This window comes from Magnolia sinica, chromosome 3 (genome assembly GCF_029962835.1).
Source record: "Magnolia sinica isolate HGM2019 chromosome 3, MsV1, whole genome shotgun sequence".
NCBI classification, from domain to species: Eukaryota; Viridiplantae; Streptophyta; class Magnoliopsida; order Magnoliales; family Magnoliaceae; genus Magnolia; species Magnolia sinica.
Window position 1 is genome coordinate 120840050 of NC_080575.1, and position 21403 is coordinate 120861452.

The 21403-nt window shown below is 39.8% G+C and overlaps 1 protein-coding gene and 2 long non-coding RNA genes across 5 annotated transcripts; all 3 read left to right on the forward strand.

Annotated features, from left to right (window-relative positions):
- The first annotated feature begins 2003 nt into the window (after positions 1 to 2003).
- LOC131241002 (pentatricopeptide repeat-containing protein At1g52620) lies at positions 2004 to 6934 on the forward strand. 2 transcript variants are annotated; one of them, XM_058239603.1, is made up of 3 exons: positions 2004 to 5109; positions 5194 to 5328; positions 6769 to 6934. In XM_058239603.1, the coding sequence occupies exon 1, from the start codon at positions 2161 to 2163 to the stop codon at positions 4636 to 4638; it is 2478 nt and encodes an 825-aa protein (XP_058095586.1). In that variant the 5' UTR covers positions 2004 to 2160; the 3' UTR covers positions 4639 to 5109; positions 5194 to 5328; positions 6769 to 6934. The 2 variants fall into 2 exon arrangements, with proteins under 2 accessions (XP_058095586.1, XP_058095587.1); XM_058239604.1 differs by having other exon boundaries at positions 6794 to 6883.
- A 706-nt stretch (positions 6935 to 7640) lies between these two features.
- LOC131241006 (uncharacterized) lies at positions 7641 to 8712 on the forward strand. 2 transcript variants are annotated; one of them, XR_009168920.1, is made up of 4 exons: positions 7641 to 7778; positions 8154 to 8371; positions 8483 to 8532; positions 8671 to 8712. It is a non-coding gene; the product is annotated as an uncharacterized LOC131241006 (long non-coding RNA). The 2 variants fall into 2 exon arrangements; XR_009168919.1 differs by lacking the exon at positions 7641 to 7778 and having other exon boundaries at positions 7788 to 8371.
- A 1185-nt stretch (positions 8713 to 9897) lies between these two features.
- On the forward strand, positions 9898 to 15025 carry LOC131241007 (uncharacterized). Its single transcript, XR_009168921.1, has 3 exons — positions 9898 to 11312; positions 14141 to 14384; positions 14745 to 15025. It is a non-coding gene; the product is annotated as an uncharacterized LOC131241007 (long non-coding RNA).
- The last annotated feature ends 6378 nt before the right edge of the window (positions 15026 to 21403 follow it).

Below are 21403 nucleotides of genomic sequence, written 5' to 3' on the forward strand. Positions count from 1 at the left end.
TCTTACCAAATTAAGGCTGTGAAACAACCCTTTAAAGTAAACTAGCATCCCTTTCCATGAGTACAGTTTTTACGTACGCCTGTCATCATAAATCCGGTCAACCATCTAAATATCAACGTCCATTGAAAATTTTATATAATCCAAGTTTTACACTAATAGCACGAGAGTAGCTGGGTGATTGGCTAACATCTAACAATGGATTCAAATAATGCATGCAATATCAGCCAAGATGCAATTAGCATGAGGCCACCCCCTAAGGCTTGTTTATTTCACAAATGACCCCAATAATACAAGGAAAATGTGTCATCCTTAAGATTTTACCATGGCTAATTTAAATACCATAATTGTTGATCATATGTAAATGCATTTAGGAGTCAGCTAAAGTAAATTGTAATCATTAAACCCTTTGATATAATTAACATAAAAATCTTCAATTCAAACAACACGTCTTTATTTTAATGATGGTTTAACATTTAAGAATGGTAAAATTGTTGTCATTACATTTTTGTCACATCTAAATTTTATAAAAAAAAAAGAAAAGAAAAACATAATTTTGTTATCATTGTAGTCAAATACAATTGATGCGAGGAAAAGTATAAAATCATTGTCTGTTTTCTTAGCACTACCAATGTAATTGGTTGACCACAAGGTAATGTTATTGAGTAAGTGTTTCTTGTACACAACGGAGGATAGAAGAAAAGGATAACGAGACAATTAGATCTATCAAGTTTAGGGCTCGACTTGAATAATTAATTTCTCAAGACAAATTTACTGTACTTTTTTTGAAATTTTCAGCAAGTTCAAACGAAAGAAATATGCAAATTGTCTTCAGGATACAATGAGCTTTCAATCCAAATTTCAACACGAAATTTTGCACATTTAAGTATTGAACAGATCTCTAGTTTTGACATCGATATGCCTTTAAGACATGGGTATTAAATTTTGGTGCCAGTCATCCAAATAGGATAAATGGAAACCAAATTCGATTCCGACAAGTGACATGATCCAGAGAGTTCTAGTTCTGATTTACATCCAAACAGAAATCATGCTTCTTGGAACTGCTGGATTGGGGGGGTGGGGTTTTGTCGGTTAGTACTGTTGGCGACCCTGATCTACGGATACAGGTCACATTCGCAGTAGGACCACCTGATGAGTATCTCGGATCTCTTACACATGTTCCCTGTTCAAGGCCTGTGTGCAGGACTCTGTCAAGTGAGACAGATGGACCTCACTACATACATGCAATGTGCCATATGTGTGAGATCCTGCACATTCATCATCTGCGGCGGATCATTGTTGTGGGTTGCCCATTCATCAGGTGAGTTACACCTTTATGAGAAAAATAGATGGTCGAAGAAAAATGACCAGAGGTTCATATTCAACGTGGACAGCACCTCTCCTGATGAGGGGACCTGCCGAATTGTTAGGACGGTGCATGTTCAGTGGACTCCACTAGATGAATGAACCGGGTCTGCATGTGCATGGAGGTGGGCTCCCCCACTATCTCACTTGTGTTCACATCCCTCTCCTTTTCCATCTACACTCCAGTGTGTAGATTGGCACGTAACGATGCTGTGTATGATTAGTGGACCTCACATTTTCTTATCCTATTTTTTTGAGCAATGAACTCTACGCTAAAAGTGTGTATGATGAGAGGTTTTCAGTTCCATGGGTGTGTACTAACAAGCTAACCCAAAAAAGAAAAAAGACGAAGAAAGAAATAAAAAGGTTGGAGGTTTTCAGTTCCATGCAGGTAAAACTGTGTGATCAAGATACAGATGCTCTTGATGCTAAGAAGGTATTCGACATCTTTATCTTCCAGAGGCACAACCAAGAATTACCAAGTAATCATTTTATCACCTCATTCATCCATGTCGTAACACCCAAATCCTGTTTCCACTAGTCTGTTAAAAAATGTATCAGACCGGATGTGTGGTTTAGTGATGTGCGTGTGGTTTAGTGATCCAGACCATTGGTTTCACCATTGTTGGGCCACAACGTTAACGGACTGGATCAATCAATTGCTTTAAATTGTTTGATTAGTCCAAGTCACATTTTTCTTTTGAACCGTACTAACATTCCTCTCTCTCTCTCATGGATGACTTCCAGCTCCTTTCAGTCTTCAAATGACCCGAGCCTCCCTTCTTTCCCTCTCCTTCCATGTCGAAAAAGAATCTTCTCTCTCTCATCAAACCCCCTTCCTGCAAAAAGCCCAAATCCCCTTCACCTCTCCCCCAAGCCAGAATCCGCCGTCTTGCAGAGAATATCTCCGAAATCCTCAAAACCCATCAATCATGGGACGAAATCCTCGAAACCCAATTCGCCCAAGACCCCGAAATCGCCGTATCCGACGTCTTGGATCGAATTCGCGACGTCAAACTCGGCCTCATGCTCTTCAGCTGGGCCTCTCGCCGGAACGGCGGATCTCCCAACGCTTCCACTTATTCCGCCCTCCTCAAGATCTTAGCCCGGTCATCAGAGTTTCAAGAAATTGAATCGGTGCTGAAAACGATGAAGAGCGAAAATAAAACCCCGAACCGTGAAGCATTCGATGCTCTGATCATAGCCTTTTCCCGTGCTGGGTCAGCCGAGAAAGCCCATGAGCTCTACTCCGTTGTGAAGGAAACACATTGCTGTTTGCCGAGCGTTGTTGCCTCAAATTCGTTGCTTTCTGCTTTGATTGCCCATGGGCAGATTCACATTGCTTGCCAGGTATATGACGAAATGCTCAAAAGAGATGAAAATGGTGGTGATGATGTTTGTATTGATAACTGCAGTACTTTTATAATGGTGAAAGAATTGTGTTTAGAAGGGAAGGTTGATGAAGGCAGGAAGCTGATTGAGGACAGATGGGGAGATGGGTGCATTCCGAATGTCAACTTTTACAATAAACTCATTGATGGGTATTGCAGGAAAGGAGATATCCGACGTGCTTATAACCTTTTCAGAAAAATGAAATTGAAGGGGTTTCTTCCCACACCGGTGTCCTATGGAACCATCATTAATGGGTTTTGCAAGAAAGGAAATTTCAAGGCAGTTGATCAGCTTTTGTCAGAAATGAAAATATGCGGATTGAATGTCAGTGTGGAAATTTACAATAATATCATGGACGCCCAATGTAAACATATTTCTATAGCTGAAGCGATGGCGACTTTTAGGAAATTAATTGAAAGCGGTTTGATCCCGGATATTACGACCTATAATAGTCTTATCTCTGGTTTTTGTAGAGAGGGGAAGGTTCCAGAGGCTGACAATCTTCTAAGAGAGGCTATGAGAAGGGGATTGATGCCAAATAAGTTCAGTTATACCCCTCTTGTTCACTTGTATTGTAGGAATGGAGAGATTGTTAAGGCATCGAATTTGCTCATCGAAATGATGAAGGGAGGGCATAGACTGGATTTGGTGGCTTATGGAGTTCTCATTCATGGGCTTGTTGTCGCTGGTGAGATTGATGATGCGTTGGTGATCCGTGATAGAATGATGGAGAGGGGAGTGTTTCCAGATGCCGGTATTTATAATGTTTTGATGAGCGGACTTTGTAAGAAGGGGAGGCTTCCGGCAGCAAAGAAGCTGCTTGCTGAGATGCTTGAACAGAACATTCTTCCGGATGCATTTGTTTATGCTACTCTGGTTGATGGTTTCATTAGACATGGGGATCTTGGTGAAGCAAGAAAGGTGTTTGAGTTCATGGGGGATAAGGGTATTGAGCCTGGTGTCGTTGGTTACAATACCATGATCAAGGGTTATTGTAAATTTGGGATGATGAATGATGCGATCTCATGCATTGGTAAAATGATAAAGGACCAGGTTTATCCTGATGAATTTACTTACTCAACTGTCATAGATGGATATGTAAAACAGAACGACATGGATGGGGCTCTAAGGATATTTGGTGACATGGTGAAACGGAACCGGAAGCCGAATGTCATCACGTATTCCACACTGATTAATGGATTTTGCCGGAAAGGAGATTTGCAGAGAGCTGAAGATCTATTTAGAGAGATGCAATCCTGTGGTTTGATTCCTAATGTAATTACATATAGTATCCTTATTGGAAGCTTTTGTAAGGAAGGTAATCTTGAGAAAGCTGCCTCATTTTTTGAAACAATGCTGTCTAACAAATGTACCCCCAACAATGTCACATATCATTATTTGATCAACGGGCTCACGAATAACATGTCTGTTCTTGCTTCCGTCGAAGGACATGAATGTCAAGATCACAGCGAGTCTTTGCTTTTGGATATGTTCAAAATTATGGTATTAGACGGATGGGATCCAAGGACTGCTGCATATAATGCTATCTCCATTTGCCTTTGCAAACATCGAATGCTCAAACATGCTCTCGAGTTGAGAGATGAGATGGTAAGCAAAGGCTGCCTGCCGGATTCTGTTACCTTTGTTTCCCTTATATATGGTGTTTGTGTGGAAGGAAAATTGGAAGAGTGGAAGAGCTCTCTTTCTTGCAGTTTTGATCAACGGGAACTCAATGTTGCTCTCAAGTACTCAAAGTTGTTAGATCAATTCCCATGTCAAGGAATGACTTGTAAGGCTTCGCAGGTTTTGCAAACCTTGATTGAGGAGCACCAGTCTGAACTTGAAATGAATAACCAAGAAGTGACCCAAGTACTCAGCCACTAGTAATGGGATGAAAAAAAAAAATTATATTCTTTGGTTTCGAAGATTTGTGCAAAGCAACTTCAATTGACCCAAGTACCTAGCCACTACTAATGGGTTTGCATAAAACAGGCGCCGGTGCTTCATGACAAGCCTCTAGTTGGGTGTGAGCTACAATTGACATCAGTATTCTGAGCTTCTGTGTTACCTCATGGTGGGTATGAGCTACAACAGAATGATCATATGCACTGCTCCTCGTGGCACCATCAAGGTCAACCTAAGCTGTTGGTCAGATACATATATAAAAAATAGTACATTGTATGTCGTCAGCAGGAGCCCACATTCGGAGATCAAAAGAAATTTTATTATGTTCTCGTGGGTGGTTGAGTGTTGATTGAGAATACACATTGATTTATTTCTATGATCACGCTTAACCTCCAATGTACACAAACGAATTGGTTTTATTGACTGAAGAGGGAAATGATTATTTCCTAGGTAATGAAGCATCTGAATTTTGCTACATTATGATGTTATACTGGTATTGGATTTCAAATCATGACTCTGATATTTGGACTGCAGGGTCAGGAAAGGACATAGGACAAGTTTAGGAGAGCAACGTAGCCATCTGCATTGGTCTCATACACAGGACTGCGCAAGTTTCCTTGGGAGTGTGCTACTGTAACTAAGATCTTAGTGTCATTTGTTTTTCAAATGGTATGTTTTATTTTATTTATTTATTAATTATTATTATTATTATTATTTTTGTGACAGTTATATGCATGGAAGTGTTATAATGTAGAATATCATATTGATAGTTGTTTTTGACATATCTCCTCCAGTGGAATGCATATTCTGCATTTGCATCCTTGGGGTAGTTTTTCGGCAGTCAATGATCTATAACAACTTGCTTTATTCCGTTCATGTTTTGGAAGTCTATGTCCATTAATGAAGCATCTGACACACAATCGCTTCCACATATGGATTTCAATGGGCCAGGCCTGAGGTCGGCTTCTGCCCAGATTTTGAACTATTCAGGCTGGACCTATTCAAAGTTTTGATTTTACTCGGCCCCACACAGCCCTTTGACAGAATATGGTCTAGACTTCCAAAATCATAATCAACCATTTTAGCTCTCCTACTTGATATGGTTTTCAATTTTGACCCGTTGGTTTTAGATTTCAGCTGGGCTAAACAACATTGCATTTCAGCCCTTCCAGCATTTTAGCCAATTAATGCAGCTCCTTTTTCTTTTAATAATTTGTTATTTTTCAACAAATTAAATATATGAAGGGGCAAATTGGTTATTTACCTAAATGATCATTTAGGTCTCATCACCATTAAGGTGGAAATAAGATCATCCAGGAAATTAATAAATTTGTATTTGTGGCATCGTGAATTTTATTGAGGTTTGCTAATCCTACTTGCTGGTGAACATGTAAATGGTACCAGTGTATGAGTTTCAAGCCGCTCATCAGGTGGATTCACTAGATGTGACCTGGTCCAAAATCATGCTTCTCGGAACTGCTGGGGGGGGGGGGGGGGGGATGAATGGGCCAATTCGGTGCTCAACATCGGTTAGTATTGTTGGCTAACCTGATCTATGGACCCAGGTCACATTCGCAGTAGGACCACCTGATGAGTATCTCGGATCTCTTACACATGTTCCCTGTTCAAGGCCTGTTTGCAGGACTCTCCCAAGTGAGACAGACGGGCTCACTACATACATGCAATGTGCCATATGTGTGAGATCCTGCACATTCATCATCTGCGGCGCATCATTGTTGTGGGTTGCCCATTCATCAGGTGAGTTACACCTTTATGAGAAAAATAGACGGTTAGAGAAAAATGACCAAAGGTCCATATTCAACGTGGACAACACCTCTCCTGATGAGGGGACCTGCCGAATTGTTAGGACAGCGCATGTTCAGTGGACCCCACTTGATGAATAAACCGGGTCTGCATGTGCATGGAGGTGGGCTCCCCCACTCACTTGTGCTCACATCCCTCTCCTTTTCCATCTACACTCCAGTGTGTAGATTGGCATGTAATGATGCCATGTATGATTAGTGGACCTCACATTTTCTTATCCTGTTTTTTGAGCAAGGAACTCAGTGCTAAAAGTGTGTATGATTAGAGGTTTTCAATTCCATGTAGGTAAAACTGTGTGATCAAAATACAGATGCTCTTGATACTAAGAAGGTATTCGACATCTTTATACCATTTCCAGAGGCACAACCAAGAATTACCAAGTAATCATTTTATCACCTCATCCATCCTAGCAACACCCAAATCCTGTTTCCACTAGTCTGTTAAAAAATGTACCAGACCGGATGTGTGGTTTAGTGATGTGCCTGTGGTTTGGTGATCCAGACCATTGGTTTCACCCTTGTTGGGCTTTTCCATGAACAGACCCCATCTAGAAACTGTTCCATTTTGAAAGTCCATATACCAATTTCAATTGCCTTTTCAGTTGAATTTAGACCATTGCTGTATTTCTCTACGCTTGCGGGCCATTTGCAGCCAACAAATTGAAAAATCAAATTGTTAAATGGACAAGATTTCTGGGGCATGGTCCACAGTAGGGTCCAACAGACCACTGGTCTAGATCACTGAACCATGGACCTCACTCTTACAAAATGTGAACAGGGGCGTCCTGTGCATGTCCTTGGATTAAAAAAGGGTTGGGATAAATCTCTCTGAAATGTATGATATGTTATAGACGGTTCTCATAAGAATGATGGATATTGTTCGTGATAACATGCCAGCAGCCAGTTTTAACGGCTGCCGGCAGGGTCCCTATATATAAAAAGAAGAAGAAAAAAAAAACCTAACCTAATTCCCTCTCTCAAATGCCGTCACACGACCCTCTCTCTCTCTCACTCTCCCTCTCCCTCTCCCTCCCCCTCCCTCTCTCTGCTGCTCCTCTCCCTCTCGTGTGCTCTCCCTTCCTCTGCCACCCTCTCTCTCCCTCCCTGCCTCCCTCCTTCCTCTCTCTCTCTCCCTCTCACTCTCCCTCTCCTTCTCACTCTCTATCCCTCTCTCTCTCTCTCTCTCTCTCTCTCTCTCTCTCTCTATCTATCTCCTCAGCCCTCTGCTGCAACATCAGGTATCTCTCTCTCTGCTCGATCTACCGCACATCAAGGAGCATTCTGCTGCAACATCAGGTATCTCCCTCTCTCTCTCTCTCTCTCTCCTTATCTATTCATATCAATTTGGGCATTTTTTTGGCATTTTTTAATCCTTCAAGTAACATTGTGCAATGATTTGTGTATTGGGAATTTTTGAGTTTCGAATCCCTAATTAGGGATTTGTAGTGTCGATTCCCTAATTGGGGATTTTCTGATATTACAAATTAGGGATTTGGGGATTTTAGAATTTTGGGGATCTTGAGGATTTTTGAAATTGGGAATTTCAGGTGGTTTTGATAGCTGATTTGGTAGATTTGATGTTTATTTGTTCATATTTTGTTTATTTATAGGGTTTTGATGGCCGATTTGGAGGATTTGATGGTTATTTATTCATGTTTTCTTGATTTTTAGGGTTTTGACTGCCGATTTGGAGGTTTTGGTGTTAACTACAATATTCCCTGGTGGCCCTTTGATGATGGACTAGCCAGTGTATCTAGTAGAGATAGGTTTTGGTATATACTTTCCTTTTCACAGAGTATTAGGTCCTTTATCTTATTCTTTAATGGATGTTCCTCTCTTTTCACCAACAGTAATTTGGTGGCTAGCTTTCCATATACAAAAAAAGATCGGTGAGCTTACGCATCCTTCTAATTTGCATTTTGTATTTTTGGGAATGCCAATTACTTTGCTAAGAAATGATATAAATACATGAATCTAAAATTTCATGCCTTTTTTTGTAGGGTTGTAGAATGCTTTAGAGCGAACTACCCCTATTCTGGGAAAGCAAAGAGTAAATATAAAGATCAGGAACTGTGGCCTTTGTCTATCGAAATTATATAGCCATGTAATTTTTACTCATGGTATCTGAGGAAATTTCTTTATGTTTTGACTCTACATGCAAATAAATTTGAATTCCATGCATTTGCAGACTATGAATAATTCATAAATTGTGGTAGTGAGGCACTACATTGATCAGATCAGACCACAGATACAACTAGTGTTTAAAAGTGAATGATAAAAAAAACAGAGAAACAGTAAGTTTTTCTACAATTTGATTTTCATTTATTGAAGCGTAGCACAGAGTCTTACAATTTGTTTTATGCTGGTAAGTGGGTTTAATCATGCATTAGTTGCCTTTTCATCTCTTCTAGAACATCCATCGTTAGAAACCTTAATAGGAACTGCTATCAATGGTAGAATTCATTTCCTTACAGGATCTTGAGATGGTTGAGTGATGGAGACGAGAAACTGAAAGCAACCAATAAGCAAAATACACATATTTTAACATTTCATTATCGAAGCTGAAAGGAGATTACCTTTTTGGCAGTTGCCATGTGACCTTGGTAATATTTTCTAGAGAAATTCCCATTTCTTTTTCTTTCTTTCTTTCTTTCTTTTCTTTTCTTTTCTTTTCTTTACTTTACTTTTTTTTTTTCTTATGCAGATCTAGTTTGATTTGGGAATGGATTGAGAAAATACCATCATAGATGAAGGAAAAAAAAAATTGATGGGTTCTGTTATGTGCACACTCAATTTAGCATTTCAGACTCTTTCTATTTGATTTGGAACTTGCTATCAAAGGAGAGATCCATTTTCCTTTTGTCACGTTTTGTTGTTTCAGTTGGATTTAGAAATTGTTTGGAAGGAAAATGGCATTTGTAAGTATTGGGCATTACAGCTGTTGCTGTTTGATTGGGGTAATGGTTTCTGGAGAAGAAAATAGCACTACATCCGCCACTGATATGTAGTGATTTGGGCATTACAGCTGATTTCTTGTTAAATGTTGGCCATTGGTTGGGACTTTTTTAACCATCTGTTTGTAATTATTGAAAGTCTTCTAGTGGCTACGATCACCTAACGTCGTGGTTTTCTGAGGTACGGCTAGAAGAATGGTCCAGATCTCATGCATGGCATCACATGTTTGGAGAAGTATTGCTGGACAACTAACTATGATGCAAGTGTCGAAACTGGTTCCTTTCTCAACTTGTTCAATGCGAAAGCTTGTTAAGTCTGAAACGAGCCCCGTTTTTTTGTAGTGTTTGGTATGCTTCAGTATAGTCATATGCATTAGTTTTTAATTTCTCGATGATCCATTTGGTATAGTCATATGCATTTAATTTATTTTTTTCAATGGACATTGCTCTTGTCATGTGGCATGTTATTAACATATACTCACAGAGATAGGAATTTCCTGAATAATCGGCCATTCAATGTACATTGTGATATGTAGTCATATGATTTGCTAACTTCCAATTGCAGGGAAAAAAAACCCCACCTGAATTGACTGAATTAGTTATCTTGTTTACCTTATTATCCACGTTTTTATTGTAACCTGATGTTATAGATGTGTGTGTGTATGATTGTAAGTGCCATTGATTTGACAGGGATTTTGGTGTCTTTCTTTGCAACCATTATTTATTAATGTTTTCACATACTAATACCTATTTGATTTGTGATTAGTGTATTTGTGTTTGGATGTATTATGCTTAATTAAAGTGAAAACAATAGTTTGGAGTAGAGGCTTAAAACAAACTGTTTCTCCATGTTTATTTTGCTCCTAGTCTGGTCACTCTTCATCTAGAGAGGAGCTGCACTTGTAGCATTTACAATTATAAAAGGAGTTTCAGCTGTCCTTGTACAATTTACTTTAATTTTAGTGATATTCATGGGATGTTAACTATAAAAGGAAAGACTGAAGATTCAGTGACTAGGATTTTCCAAATTTGGGATTTTTGTGTTAACTATAGGAAACACAACTTGATACTCACCATCAACACATTGAATCAAATTTGGTGACAAAGAGTTGCTATACATGTTGTCTTCTCATATATCTTTTTGATGATGCTTTTCTTCTTCTTCATGTGTAATTTGTTAAATTTCATTTGTCAGTGCTTTTGTTAGACTTGCACTCTTGTTCACTTAGCTATCAGATGTCGACATTTATCTTGATGATAGAATCACTATAAGCATTTCATTTATGCATATTCTGAAGCTTCAAAGAGTGTTATGCAGATTTTATGGGAAATTGGAACATCTGGGTACACTGGTTCTGGAACCACATGGATAAAGGAGTGGACCTCCGCCTTTGAATCGTTGACCCATTATGCCAGAATCTCTTAAATGATTTATCTACGTGTTGCCTTCCTTTTAGTTTTGTTGTAGTATAGTCATTTTATTTTATAAGCATATGTCATTCAAGGTGACCTTTAAAGAGGATGCTTATGAAAGGGAAAACTTTCTGGCTACAAAATATCCTTACAGGCATTAGATATATAATCTTTATATACATGGAGATGCACTTTACAGGAGTATTGCAAGTGTTTGATGGTGGTTTTCCTTTCCTTGACATTGTCTGATATATGATTTTGTCACTGGTTTCCTCTTCAATCTAAATGCAGTGATTTAAACATGTCCATCTAATAAATGCAGGATATCAACTGAACTTGCTGCCTTGTCTAGTCAGCAACATGGTGCCTCGTTTCAAGACTAAAGCAGCAACGATAATTTGTTCCAGCGAAATCTGGGCATATCCAATGATCTCTCAAGTGATCCCAACCAACATTCACACAGGTGGTTACTACTTGGTTTAAGTAAATAAATCTTCAAGTATAGGACTAGCCCACCTTTTGATGGCTATCTATTAGTTCTTTTGAGTAGTATATCATGATACACGTAGATGCTAAGATTCTTTCATTCCTTGAACCAGTGCTCGAAATATCGATACTATCGGCCGATATTATCGTTATCGCTGCACAGCGAGATGAAACCCATCCGATACACGCGGAAATTTTTTTAAAAAAACCAAAATTCTTTTTATCGTACAATATATCGCACAATATCGCACAATTTTTTTGCAAAATCACCGATGTTAGTCATACTATCGTGTTGTATCCGCAGATTTACCGGAAAATCAAGAAAAAAAAGGGAGGAAATCTTTCTTAAGAGGAGATTTCGGTACCTGGGAAAGAAGATTGAGTGATTGGAACCGTGGGGCCACTCAGGGTTCCGAGATGACCGGAACCCTATTCCTGTTGCAGCGAGAATGGCTTCGGAAGCCTTTTTTGAGGACGCCATCTTCTTTGAAAGGTGGGAACGAGCAGCGCTTTGAGTCACGGAAGCGGATTAGCTGGTGGTGCACCACAAACCAGCTATATAGTTGTTGTACTAACGTTAGCAAGTTCTGTGGGTCCCATTATGAGTTATACGTTGTATTCAAACCGTCCATCTATTTGACGAGCTTGTTGCAAGTCTTGAGCCGAAAAATAAGACAGATCTAAAGAACAAGTGAACCACACTAAAAAATGCAGTGGGAGATTGAACGTCTACCATTGAAAACCTTTTGGGGTCACAGAAGTTTTGGATCAATATGATATTTGTTTTCCCTCTAAATCCAGGTCTTTATGACCTTATGAACATATTGGATGGAAAATAAACGTTATGGTGGGCCCTACAAATGTTTTAACGGTGAAAATCATTATCACAGCTGCTATATGTGGTGTGGTCCATTTGAGCTTTGGATATGATTCATTTTTTGGCTCATCCTGTAAAATGATCTCACCAAATGGATTAACGGTGTGGATATAATAAACACATCATTGTAGGTCATGTAATTTTGATCTCCTTTGAACTGGTCGTACAATTCGGAGCTAGAGGAGTGTCAGCGCTCGTCTTCGCACGACACGTACCCACAATAGCTATATAGCTGGTGTGTGGTATACTAGCTAATCCGCTTCCGTGAGTGGCCACGTGATGTATGGGTCTTATCCACACCGTCCATCCATTTTTTTTTTTCATATCATTATAGGATATAAACCCAAAAATAGGCAGATCCAAGGCTCAAGTGGAGTACACAATGGGGATTAAACTCTTACCATTGAAAACTTTTTGGGGGCCACAGAAGTTTTGGATGGAGCTGATATTTGTGTTTTCTCTTCATCCAGGTCTACGTAACTTTATGAATAGGTTGAATGGAAAATAAACATCACGGTAGGCCCTTGAAAAGTTTCAACGATGGGAGTCATTATCACCGCTGCTTCCTGTGGTGTGGTCCACTTGAGCCTTGGATCTTCCTGATTTTTGGGCGTGTACCCTAAAATGATACGAAAAAACGGATGGACGATGTGGATAAGACCCATACATCACAGTGGCTAATCAAAGGTGTTGCTCGTTCTCAGCTAGAGACGAGTTGTGGTAGGACGTAGTCTGGGTACTTTTTTAATTGATGCGCACAGGTTGATAGGTGTGTGTAATGGGCTCTGTGGGGTCCAATATATTTTTTATCCAAGCCGTCCATCCGTCTTTTCATATAATTTAAGGACATTATATGAAAAATTACGCAGATCGAGATCTCAGGTGGACCACACCAAAAAAACTGGTGAATGACCGTTGAAAGTATTTTATAGGCCACAAAAGTTTTGGTTTACACTAATCTTTGTATATTTCCTTCGTTCAGTTTTGATTGACCTTATCAACGATTTGGATGACAAATAAACATTAAGGATCTACTTAAAGTAGGCCTTGATATATTTTTAACGGTGAACGTTCAATAATCAATGTTTCATGTGATGTGGTCCGCATGAGATTTTACTTAATGTTTGGAAAAACGTTCTAAAAGGATCCGTAAAAATGAATGAACGTAGTGGATATATAACATACCATCAAAGGTGGGCCCACATAAATGTATGTATTGTATATCCATTTTGTACATCCATTTGGAGAGATTAGTTTAGGTCATAAGACCAATAATAGGTCAAATCCAAAGCTCAAGTGGACCCCACCACACAAAACAATGGGGATTGAACTCCTACCATTAAAAACTTTGTGAGGGCCATAAAAGTTTTCGATCAAGCTAATATTTGTGTAATACATTATATTTGAATATAGTTGACTTAGTTCAACCAGACAGCGTATGGCTTATGACCCTAAACCTATTGTTTGTACTTTTTTTTTTTTTTTTTGAGATGTTATGATTTAAAAGTGTGTATTGAAGTCTTTTTTAACCATCCCTGAAGTTTCATTGAAAAATTCAACCATTTTCCCAATGTTTCCCAAAAAATGCGATAAATTATGCGATACAAACGATATATCCCATGCGATAACCAATACTTATCTGTATCCCAAGGGTGCGATACATTGCGCGATACCGATATTTCGAACACTGCCTTGAACAATACTCATTCACACTCAAATATTTAAATACTTGTGACAGATAATAATGTTTTCCAATGAGTTGTATGTACAAAAACACTTGATTCCAAAGGGAAACAGAGTCATCTTCTTTGAACTTTGCTCTTTGCTTACTTTCTCTTAGTTTGGTAATTCTCTTGAACTTTCGGTGCTCTGTAATTTCTGCTGAAGAAAGTCTGAATTAAATTTCATTTTTTTTGTCGTGTTCATAGATCCTTGAAAAGCTATACCATGCCAGCCACGTCATCATTGGAAATGAGTTGGTGAAGCTAGCATCCATTCACCTCTCAGTCAATGATTGTGCTTCTGCAATGGATACCATAAAATGGGTAGATGCAATATTTTCACTGTATTATGGATCTCACACGTCGAAGCTATTTCCATATTTGGAAAATCTCAAAAGAAAAGTTCTAAAGCTCGCTCCATAATGAGAAACCTTCTGTTTTATCTGTTCAGGTTAGTAGCACACGCTTTTGCTTCTTGCACCATTTTTTTTTTTCAAGGAATGCTAATTGCTCAACCTTAATACAATAAAGTTCTCATTGCAATGTGCAACTGCTCATCCAGTATGATCACCATGGATGGTCCATGACCTAGAAATAGGATGATCAAACCATCCCAACTGCTCAATCAGGCTGTGACACCAAGATGGATGGTTGGTCATTTTTTTCGTCAAATCGGGTGACTAGGATAATCCAATCAAGTTTGCTTGTTAGTGTGGTGATGTTATTTGGGTAATTCTGTTTGACTGGGGATCCCATTAGTAATTAATGAATTTTACTATTGAATAAATTGGGTGATTGTGTTATTGGGCAGTTGGCTGGCCGCAGATGTAATGAATGTGGACAACCACTTCCTGAAAGTTATGCGCCCCCTGCAGATGAACCTTGGACAACTGGAATTTTCAGTCAATTGTTGCCAAAACTGCCTTGTCAACTGAATGTGTCTCATCTAATGTTCTGGTACCTGTGTCTCAATTCTGCTCTTAACTCATCTCAGCCATCAGTTAGCACCACTGATACATCTCTGTCTTCTGGCAATGGAGCTTTGGATCCTATGGATACGTCTCCTTGTTCTATGGATATCATGCATGCAGACATCTTGAAATTTTTGTTGTATTGATTCTGAGGGTCTTACAAGAATTTGTCTGTTCTCACTTTTGTTGTGCAGGATTTGGCAACTGTGGTTCCAGATCTTGAACCAGCAGGAATTGATCTTCTTTCTGTAAGTTTTGGTTTTCAGTTATTTTGTTTTCATATGCTTACAAGTAATCTTACATAGAAATACACAACTGATTGTTTGTCAAAATAACTCGAAGTATACTCCAGGTTTGTATGTGGTCTCTTACATTTATAGTTTGCTGAATTCCCAGTTAAACACATAATTTCAGTGGAATGCAGGGTTTTATCTTGTAGGGAGAGCAGGTTTTTAGATCTGATCCCTCATCCTAGTCGGAATACTCAGCTGAGCCAACATGCGCATGTAAGGGATCCATTGACACACTTTCTACTTTCCATCATCCAAATTTGAAGTCTCTAGATATAATAGTAAATTTCTGACAGTGAGTAAGATTGTCTTGTGATCTTCATTTTGTGGCCTATGAAATATATGCTGAACCTAGTAGATCTTCAACAACATAGGGAAGACAAAAACCTTTAAACTAATGGAGTTTCAACGGTCCCATAGTCTCTCTAAATCAACAGTCTTATATGTAGAGATAAAGGCAGGCAGTTAGTTTTAAAATTATGATTTAAATATGTTGATACTACAATCAAGAATTAAATGAGTTTGTGACAAAGAATTTAAGCATGGATGGCATTGACTTCAATATATTGGATTTATTTTTGCCTACTGCAGCAACCAATTAGTAGTCATTTGCATAAGCTATGCATCCACTATCCATGCAAGAATTCTTGTGTGTGTTTGCCAATACATGTTAGGAAGTATGGTAACAATGAAAAAACTCACCTCGTCGACTGCCATCCTTAGTAATCTCACTTTCTCTCTCGAAATATTCCTCACCTGAAAGTCATGGTACTTGGGTGAAAACCTTATAATAATAAACTAAAATAAAAGATCTCATATGTGTCTGTGCATGTGAGTTTTGATCCAATACAATCAACACTGATGTAAGTTATGGTTGAGTCGACCTCTATGGCCCCACTATCATGAGGTGGTTCAAATGGGTTCAAAGTTCATTCTTTTGTGTTGATTGAATTGTAAATTTGTTTGATTTGTTCTCTTATCATCTTGTAAATGTAGGCTTGATTAAGTAACTTTAGAAACATGGATTTATATGTTGAATGTTTAATTCTTTAAACTCTATTGAGTTGTATGATTGTTCATTTCAATATACTGATTGATTTCCATTTCCCTTTCTTAGTCCTTTCATTTATGGTCTTCTCTCATTTTTTGGGCTGCAGGTCCGGCAGATTTGCTAGGCTTCAAGGTTCTTCAAAACCAATATTCATATCTACAGGGAAGGTTCCCGTGCATATAGCCCGTTGAGCATTTCTCCATTTGTTTTCTTTTGTAGCCATTTGTAGTTTAGTGTATGGGGTTCCAAAGATGTAGTTTGCTTTTCTTTTATGGGGACCTATGATACCACCAAACCCACAAGATTTTGCTTTTGGGAAAACATATACAAGGTGTGTTTCTTTCTTTCTTTCTTTTTTTTTGGAAACTCACTCGTCTCTCTAGTGATCCCCACTTGCTCTCCAACTTTCTTTCTTTCTTTCTTTTTTGTATCATGGTTCTGAATATTGATTGATACTAAGTTGACTTGGTGTTGGCGGAGAATGAAATGTGTCATTGGCAAGTCACATTCCAAAACCAGACTGAGTCTGAACAATTCTGATTGAGTTGGAATGAGTTGGGTGACTGATACTGGTTTCGATCTCTGGGTGACTTCCACTTTAGAACTTATGCTTAAAACCATGTTCTCTATCATTGATTTCTTTGAGAATTGTCAATCAGCTGTGAAGGCAATATGATGTTGGTACATGATAGAAGAGAACCTTTTTTTTTGGAGAACTGTTCATAATCATTTCGTAATCGTATTCCATTTTCAACAAGTATTTGAAAATGAGATCGAGTGTTATGTCTAGTATATTTTTTTATATCTATTTATACAGACTAACATTTCAGTTTTATCCTATTTTGATATATCCAGGGGCTACTCAGAATGCAATCAAGGCTGCCCAGGTATGTAGGTATGTATTTACTGATTGCTGGTTTTTCTTTTTTCTGCTTATTATTTTGGATAATTCATTATTCAGATAGGTTGAGTTTTTAATGTGTTTCACAGTGGATGCTAGTGCTACAAACTCCTGGTGTGACCAGTTATATGGGTTGCATTAGGAATATTTTGGGTATTATAAATGGATGAGAGGACTCTTGATTTGTTACTTGGTTCATACCATTACAAAATACAAACTGAGATTTTGCCTTCACAATAGAAAAATGATCTTCAAACAACAAAAGTATTCGAGAAAATGTTAAGGATTCTGCACTCGTGTTTGAATTTTGATTTTTACCTTTCTGATTCAGAAAAGCTCTGATCAGTATTTTCAGATTTAAGGAATTGTTTGATACGCCTTTTCACAATATACATAAGTTTTAGAGGTTGATGTTCGAGCTACGGGTAAGGAGCCAATGCATTCTCTACTTTTCTTTCTCTCTTGAGTGTGTATGCTTAGTAGTTCTGTTTTAGCCAAAAGTTGTTGGCTGGGGCTCATCTTCAATTGGAGATTTACTTAGTGTTTCTCTTCAACAACAGTTGGCTATTCATTAGTTATTAAGTTGGCTGAATTTGATGCTTTCTCCTTAAATAATAGTTGACTGGATGCAAGTGAGCTTTGTAATATTACAAGTTCTAAGTAAGGAAATCCAAGGAAAATAAGCATGCTGATGCAGGACGTGAATTTAAATATATATGCAAGATTTCAGGCTTAGATCACACCAATTCAGAAACAATCACACAAATTCCACATCCCACATGAAAATCCAAACATTCAATTAAAGGGGAATCTATGCGGGTCCAAGCCAACACAGGCTAGGACTGGACCAATAAAAATTATAAACCAAACGATGTCAAAGGGAAATAAAATCAACTACTCATGCATAAAAATCAGTCCTTAATCCAAGGGATTCCCTAATTTCAATTCAAGGAACCCTAAGGTGATAAAAAGGGGCAAATCAATTAGGGATTATGTAATCTAGGGTTAGAATTCATGAAAAACGGCTATGAGAGGATAAAAACCTGAGCCAAAAGATGATCCCGCGTGTGGACAACAACAATGGCTCAGACGGACGTGCGTGTGATCCCGGCTGCACATGTGTGGGGCCCACTATTTAGAAAAAGGCCACCTTGGCCCTGGTCGGCTAGAGATGGACTCCAAAACTCCCAAATCTCAGCTCGTTTGCAGGCCGAAATATGAAAACCTGCTGTAATGAAGAAATCTGATGCAACAAAAGGTCAAATTCGAAGTACGGATGGTGAGGGAAGATGGAAAAAAAAAAGATGATGGAAGATGGGGGTGAATTGGGATCGATGTGGATTCGCACCACGGTAGTTAGCCCTTTAAAAAGGGAGGGCTTCGCACCCACTTTTGAATTCTTCCACAACTCACGAAGAGAGCAGAAAAATAAAGCAGGAATTTTTTATTAACTTCAATGAATCAAAAGAACTACAAGGGGTGCCTATTTATAGGGAAAATCCTATACCCCAAAACTCGCACCATGTGCGCAACCTATTACTTGGCGATGAAGTAAACTAAAATAAAAACCAAATAGAGAAATCTAAAGTGTTCACAGTGTTCTAAATAATAACAATAAGCAAAACCTAAAATATGAAATCAATCCGACGAGTGAGCCACAATCATGAGATCCCATGATGGGCTTTTCTTGACTATCGGGCCCACTTTTCTGAACCAAAACTTGTATTCTAGCTAGGAGGCCCTCCCTGGACGTCGTCATCGAGCCAGATCGATGGTGGGGTCCTCCTTCTGCGTACGTACGTGCGTAGGGTTGGTGGTGTGCCTGCATGCATGTGCACGATGTCCTCATCACATGCTTAAACATCAATGATGAGCCTGCACAACTTGAAAGGATTTTTATTATCATGATTTCAAATTCATGTGATCATCTTTTGAGCCCATGCAAAAGAAACAGTAAGGACGATGCTGACGACAACGATGTCGACAACAACAACGACAACGACAACGACTACGTTGACGACATCGTAGCTCTGAAAGTAGCGTTTCGAATAGCAATGGTTCTAAGCAGTAGGAAAATGGGTGACGAAAAAGGTAAAGGGATAGCAGAAGAAATGATCGTGGGTATCGGTGAAAAGGAATGGAATGTTGTCCAAACCAAAAACCGGAACAGGAAATTGGTGGGGGATGGTCGAAGGAAATACTCTTCGTATCCAACCTTATATGTGAAAGGCTACCCCCCTAGGTGGTTCCCCCTCAATTAGGAGAGGATTTTTGGGCGTGTGGGAGCTGTTATGGATGTTATTATGCCGCGAGACAGGGATATGGGTGCGTATTGCGGATTCGCTCTAGTTCGCATGGGTAGTGAAGTAGAGCTGGCAAGGGCGGTGGCAATGCTACATGGAGGCAGCTATGATGACAAAAAAAAATGCTCGTTCAAAGGGCACGTTTTGGCCCTGAAACTCTAACCGCCAAGACCTCTCAGAAGCGTTCCTCCCTCTCAGCGTCTATTCCAACGGAGCGTCAGGCTGCATTAGTCATGGCCTCCCGGCCTCCGTCTCGTTCTGAGGGAGATTCGTCCCTAGATGTCCTGCTCCATGGTCCTAAGGGCACTGTCTTGCCCTCTAAGGGGCCGGAAGGGCCCAATAAGGACCAGTGCAGTCCTAAATGCTCTGATTGTGCTGAAGATCAATCGGATCTCACGGTCGTTGTCGACAGATCTTTGAGAAGAACCGGCAGAGTTGGCTAAGTCGGTGGTTATCATCACAGAAGATGGTGCGACTATTTCGAGTGTGAAGGATTGGATTCAAGAATGCACTAGATTCCAATTCTGCACCTCCGATTTCAAGCCTCTGGGCCACTATGCTTTGTGGGTAAGAGTGTGTCCTGGCCTAAACCCAGACATCTTACCAATGGCGGACCGGTTGTATGCTGATGGCCCGATCAAAAAAATCATGCCGTGGGAGGAATTCTCAATTTTTGGCAAAGAAAATATATGGATCCTCATATGGGATATCCCAATGGAATGTTGGTATGATGATTTCCTCATCAAAGCGGCTTTTCGCCTGGGTTTTCTCCTCGAAATTGATCCTAAGACCCACCTCGGGACGGAACTTGGGGTCATAAGGGCTAGGGTTAGAAGAAAGAAAGGTTATCCTCTCCCGTCTCACTTGAGGGTGAAGATTGATAACCGGATTATCATGCTTTCGGTCCAGAAGGATTCCCCCCAATCCATGAAGCCCAGATGGGGAGATGTATGGTGGGCTAAGGAAATGGTGACGCAGCCATTGTTGCACATGTAAGAAGGAAGGTGGGAAGGAGTTTCAGCCGCATACTCCAGTGGACTACCTAAACATAGGGCTGTTAGACCACTTTTAATAACCGTACATGAAGACAGCGACTGGCTTTTTCAGAGGACACGCGGCTCCCTTTCCTCTGCTTCTGGGTTTCGCCTGTCAGACAAAATCCCCGACGCTGGTGCGAACATATCTCAAGCTATGGACAAGTCGACATGTGTCCCGGAGTCAGATCTTCCCCCTTGGGTAGTGGACCCTCTCTCTCCTCAGGCAGTTACGGTGAGGACACGTGGCCTCTCCATTCTTCATCCATCGAGCAACATTAATTTCGAAGAGACCTTTGCTACGGGCCCGCGACGCGTGTCGCCTGATTGATCATCCAACGGTAGCAAGGCTATCCGGATGGAGGAGCGGACGTCAGTTCCTAAACTGACATCTCTTATTGAAGTCGGATCGTTCGAATTGGGTCCATTTACATCCCATTTCCGTCTCTCCCCTAACAATGGGGTTCGCTGAAGGTATCCGAACTTGTCCCTATCAATCCCAACCTTTTTTCTGCTTTGCACCCGAACATCAGACCCGATAGACCTGATACACTTCAATTCACTGATCGCTCCCAACCTGTCTTTCCTGGTCCACCATCCCATAATCCTGCCCTCTCCGCTTTGACCGACGATATTTCCAGAGACGACATGTCAGAAAACCCGATTTCTGAGTCCAAGTCTACTTCATCTATCCCTTCATCTCCTTTCAACTCCGCATCCAAAGACTGGGCGGACCTTGGTCCCCTTACGCTGTTCTAAGAGGAGACCTCTACGAATGTCATTGCTGCAGAACCGCTACAGATGTGCTCAGAATTTCCCATCCAACAACAGGGCGACGATTCCATGGCCTGTATGGAGGGCAAAAGTAGAGAGGAAATTTACAAGAAAATTGAAGAAAAAAAATGGATTAGAGACACAGT

Bases quoted from the DNA above. Each gene is read 5' to 3' on its own strand.
- LOC131241002 (XM_058239603.1), top strand. From the start codon at position 2,161: ATGTCGAAAAAGAATCTTCTCTCTCTCATCAAACCCCCTTCCTGCAAA.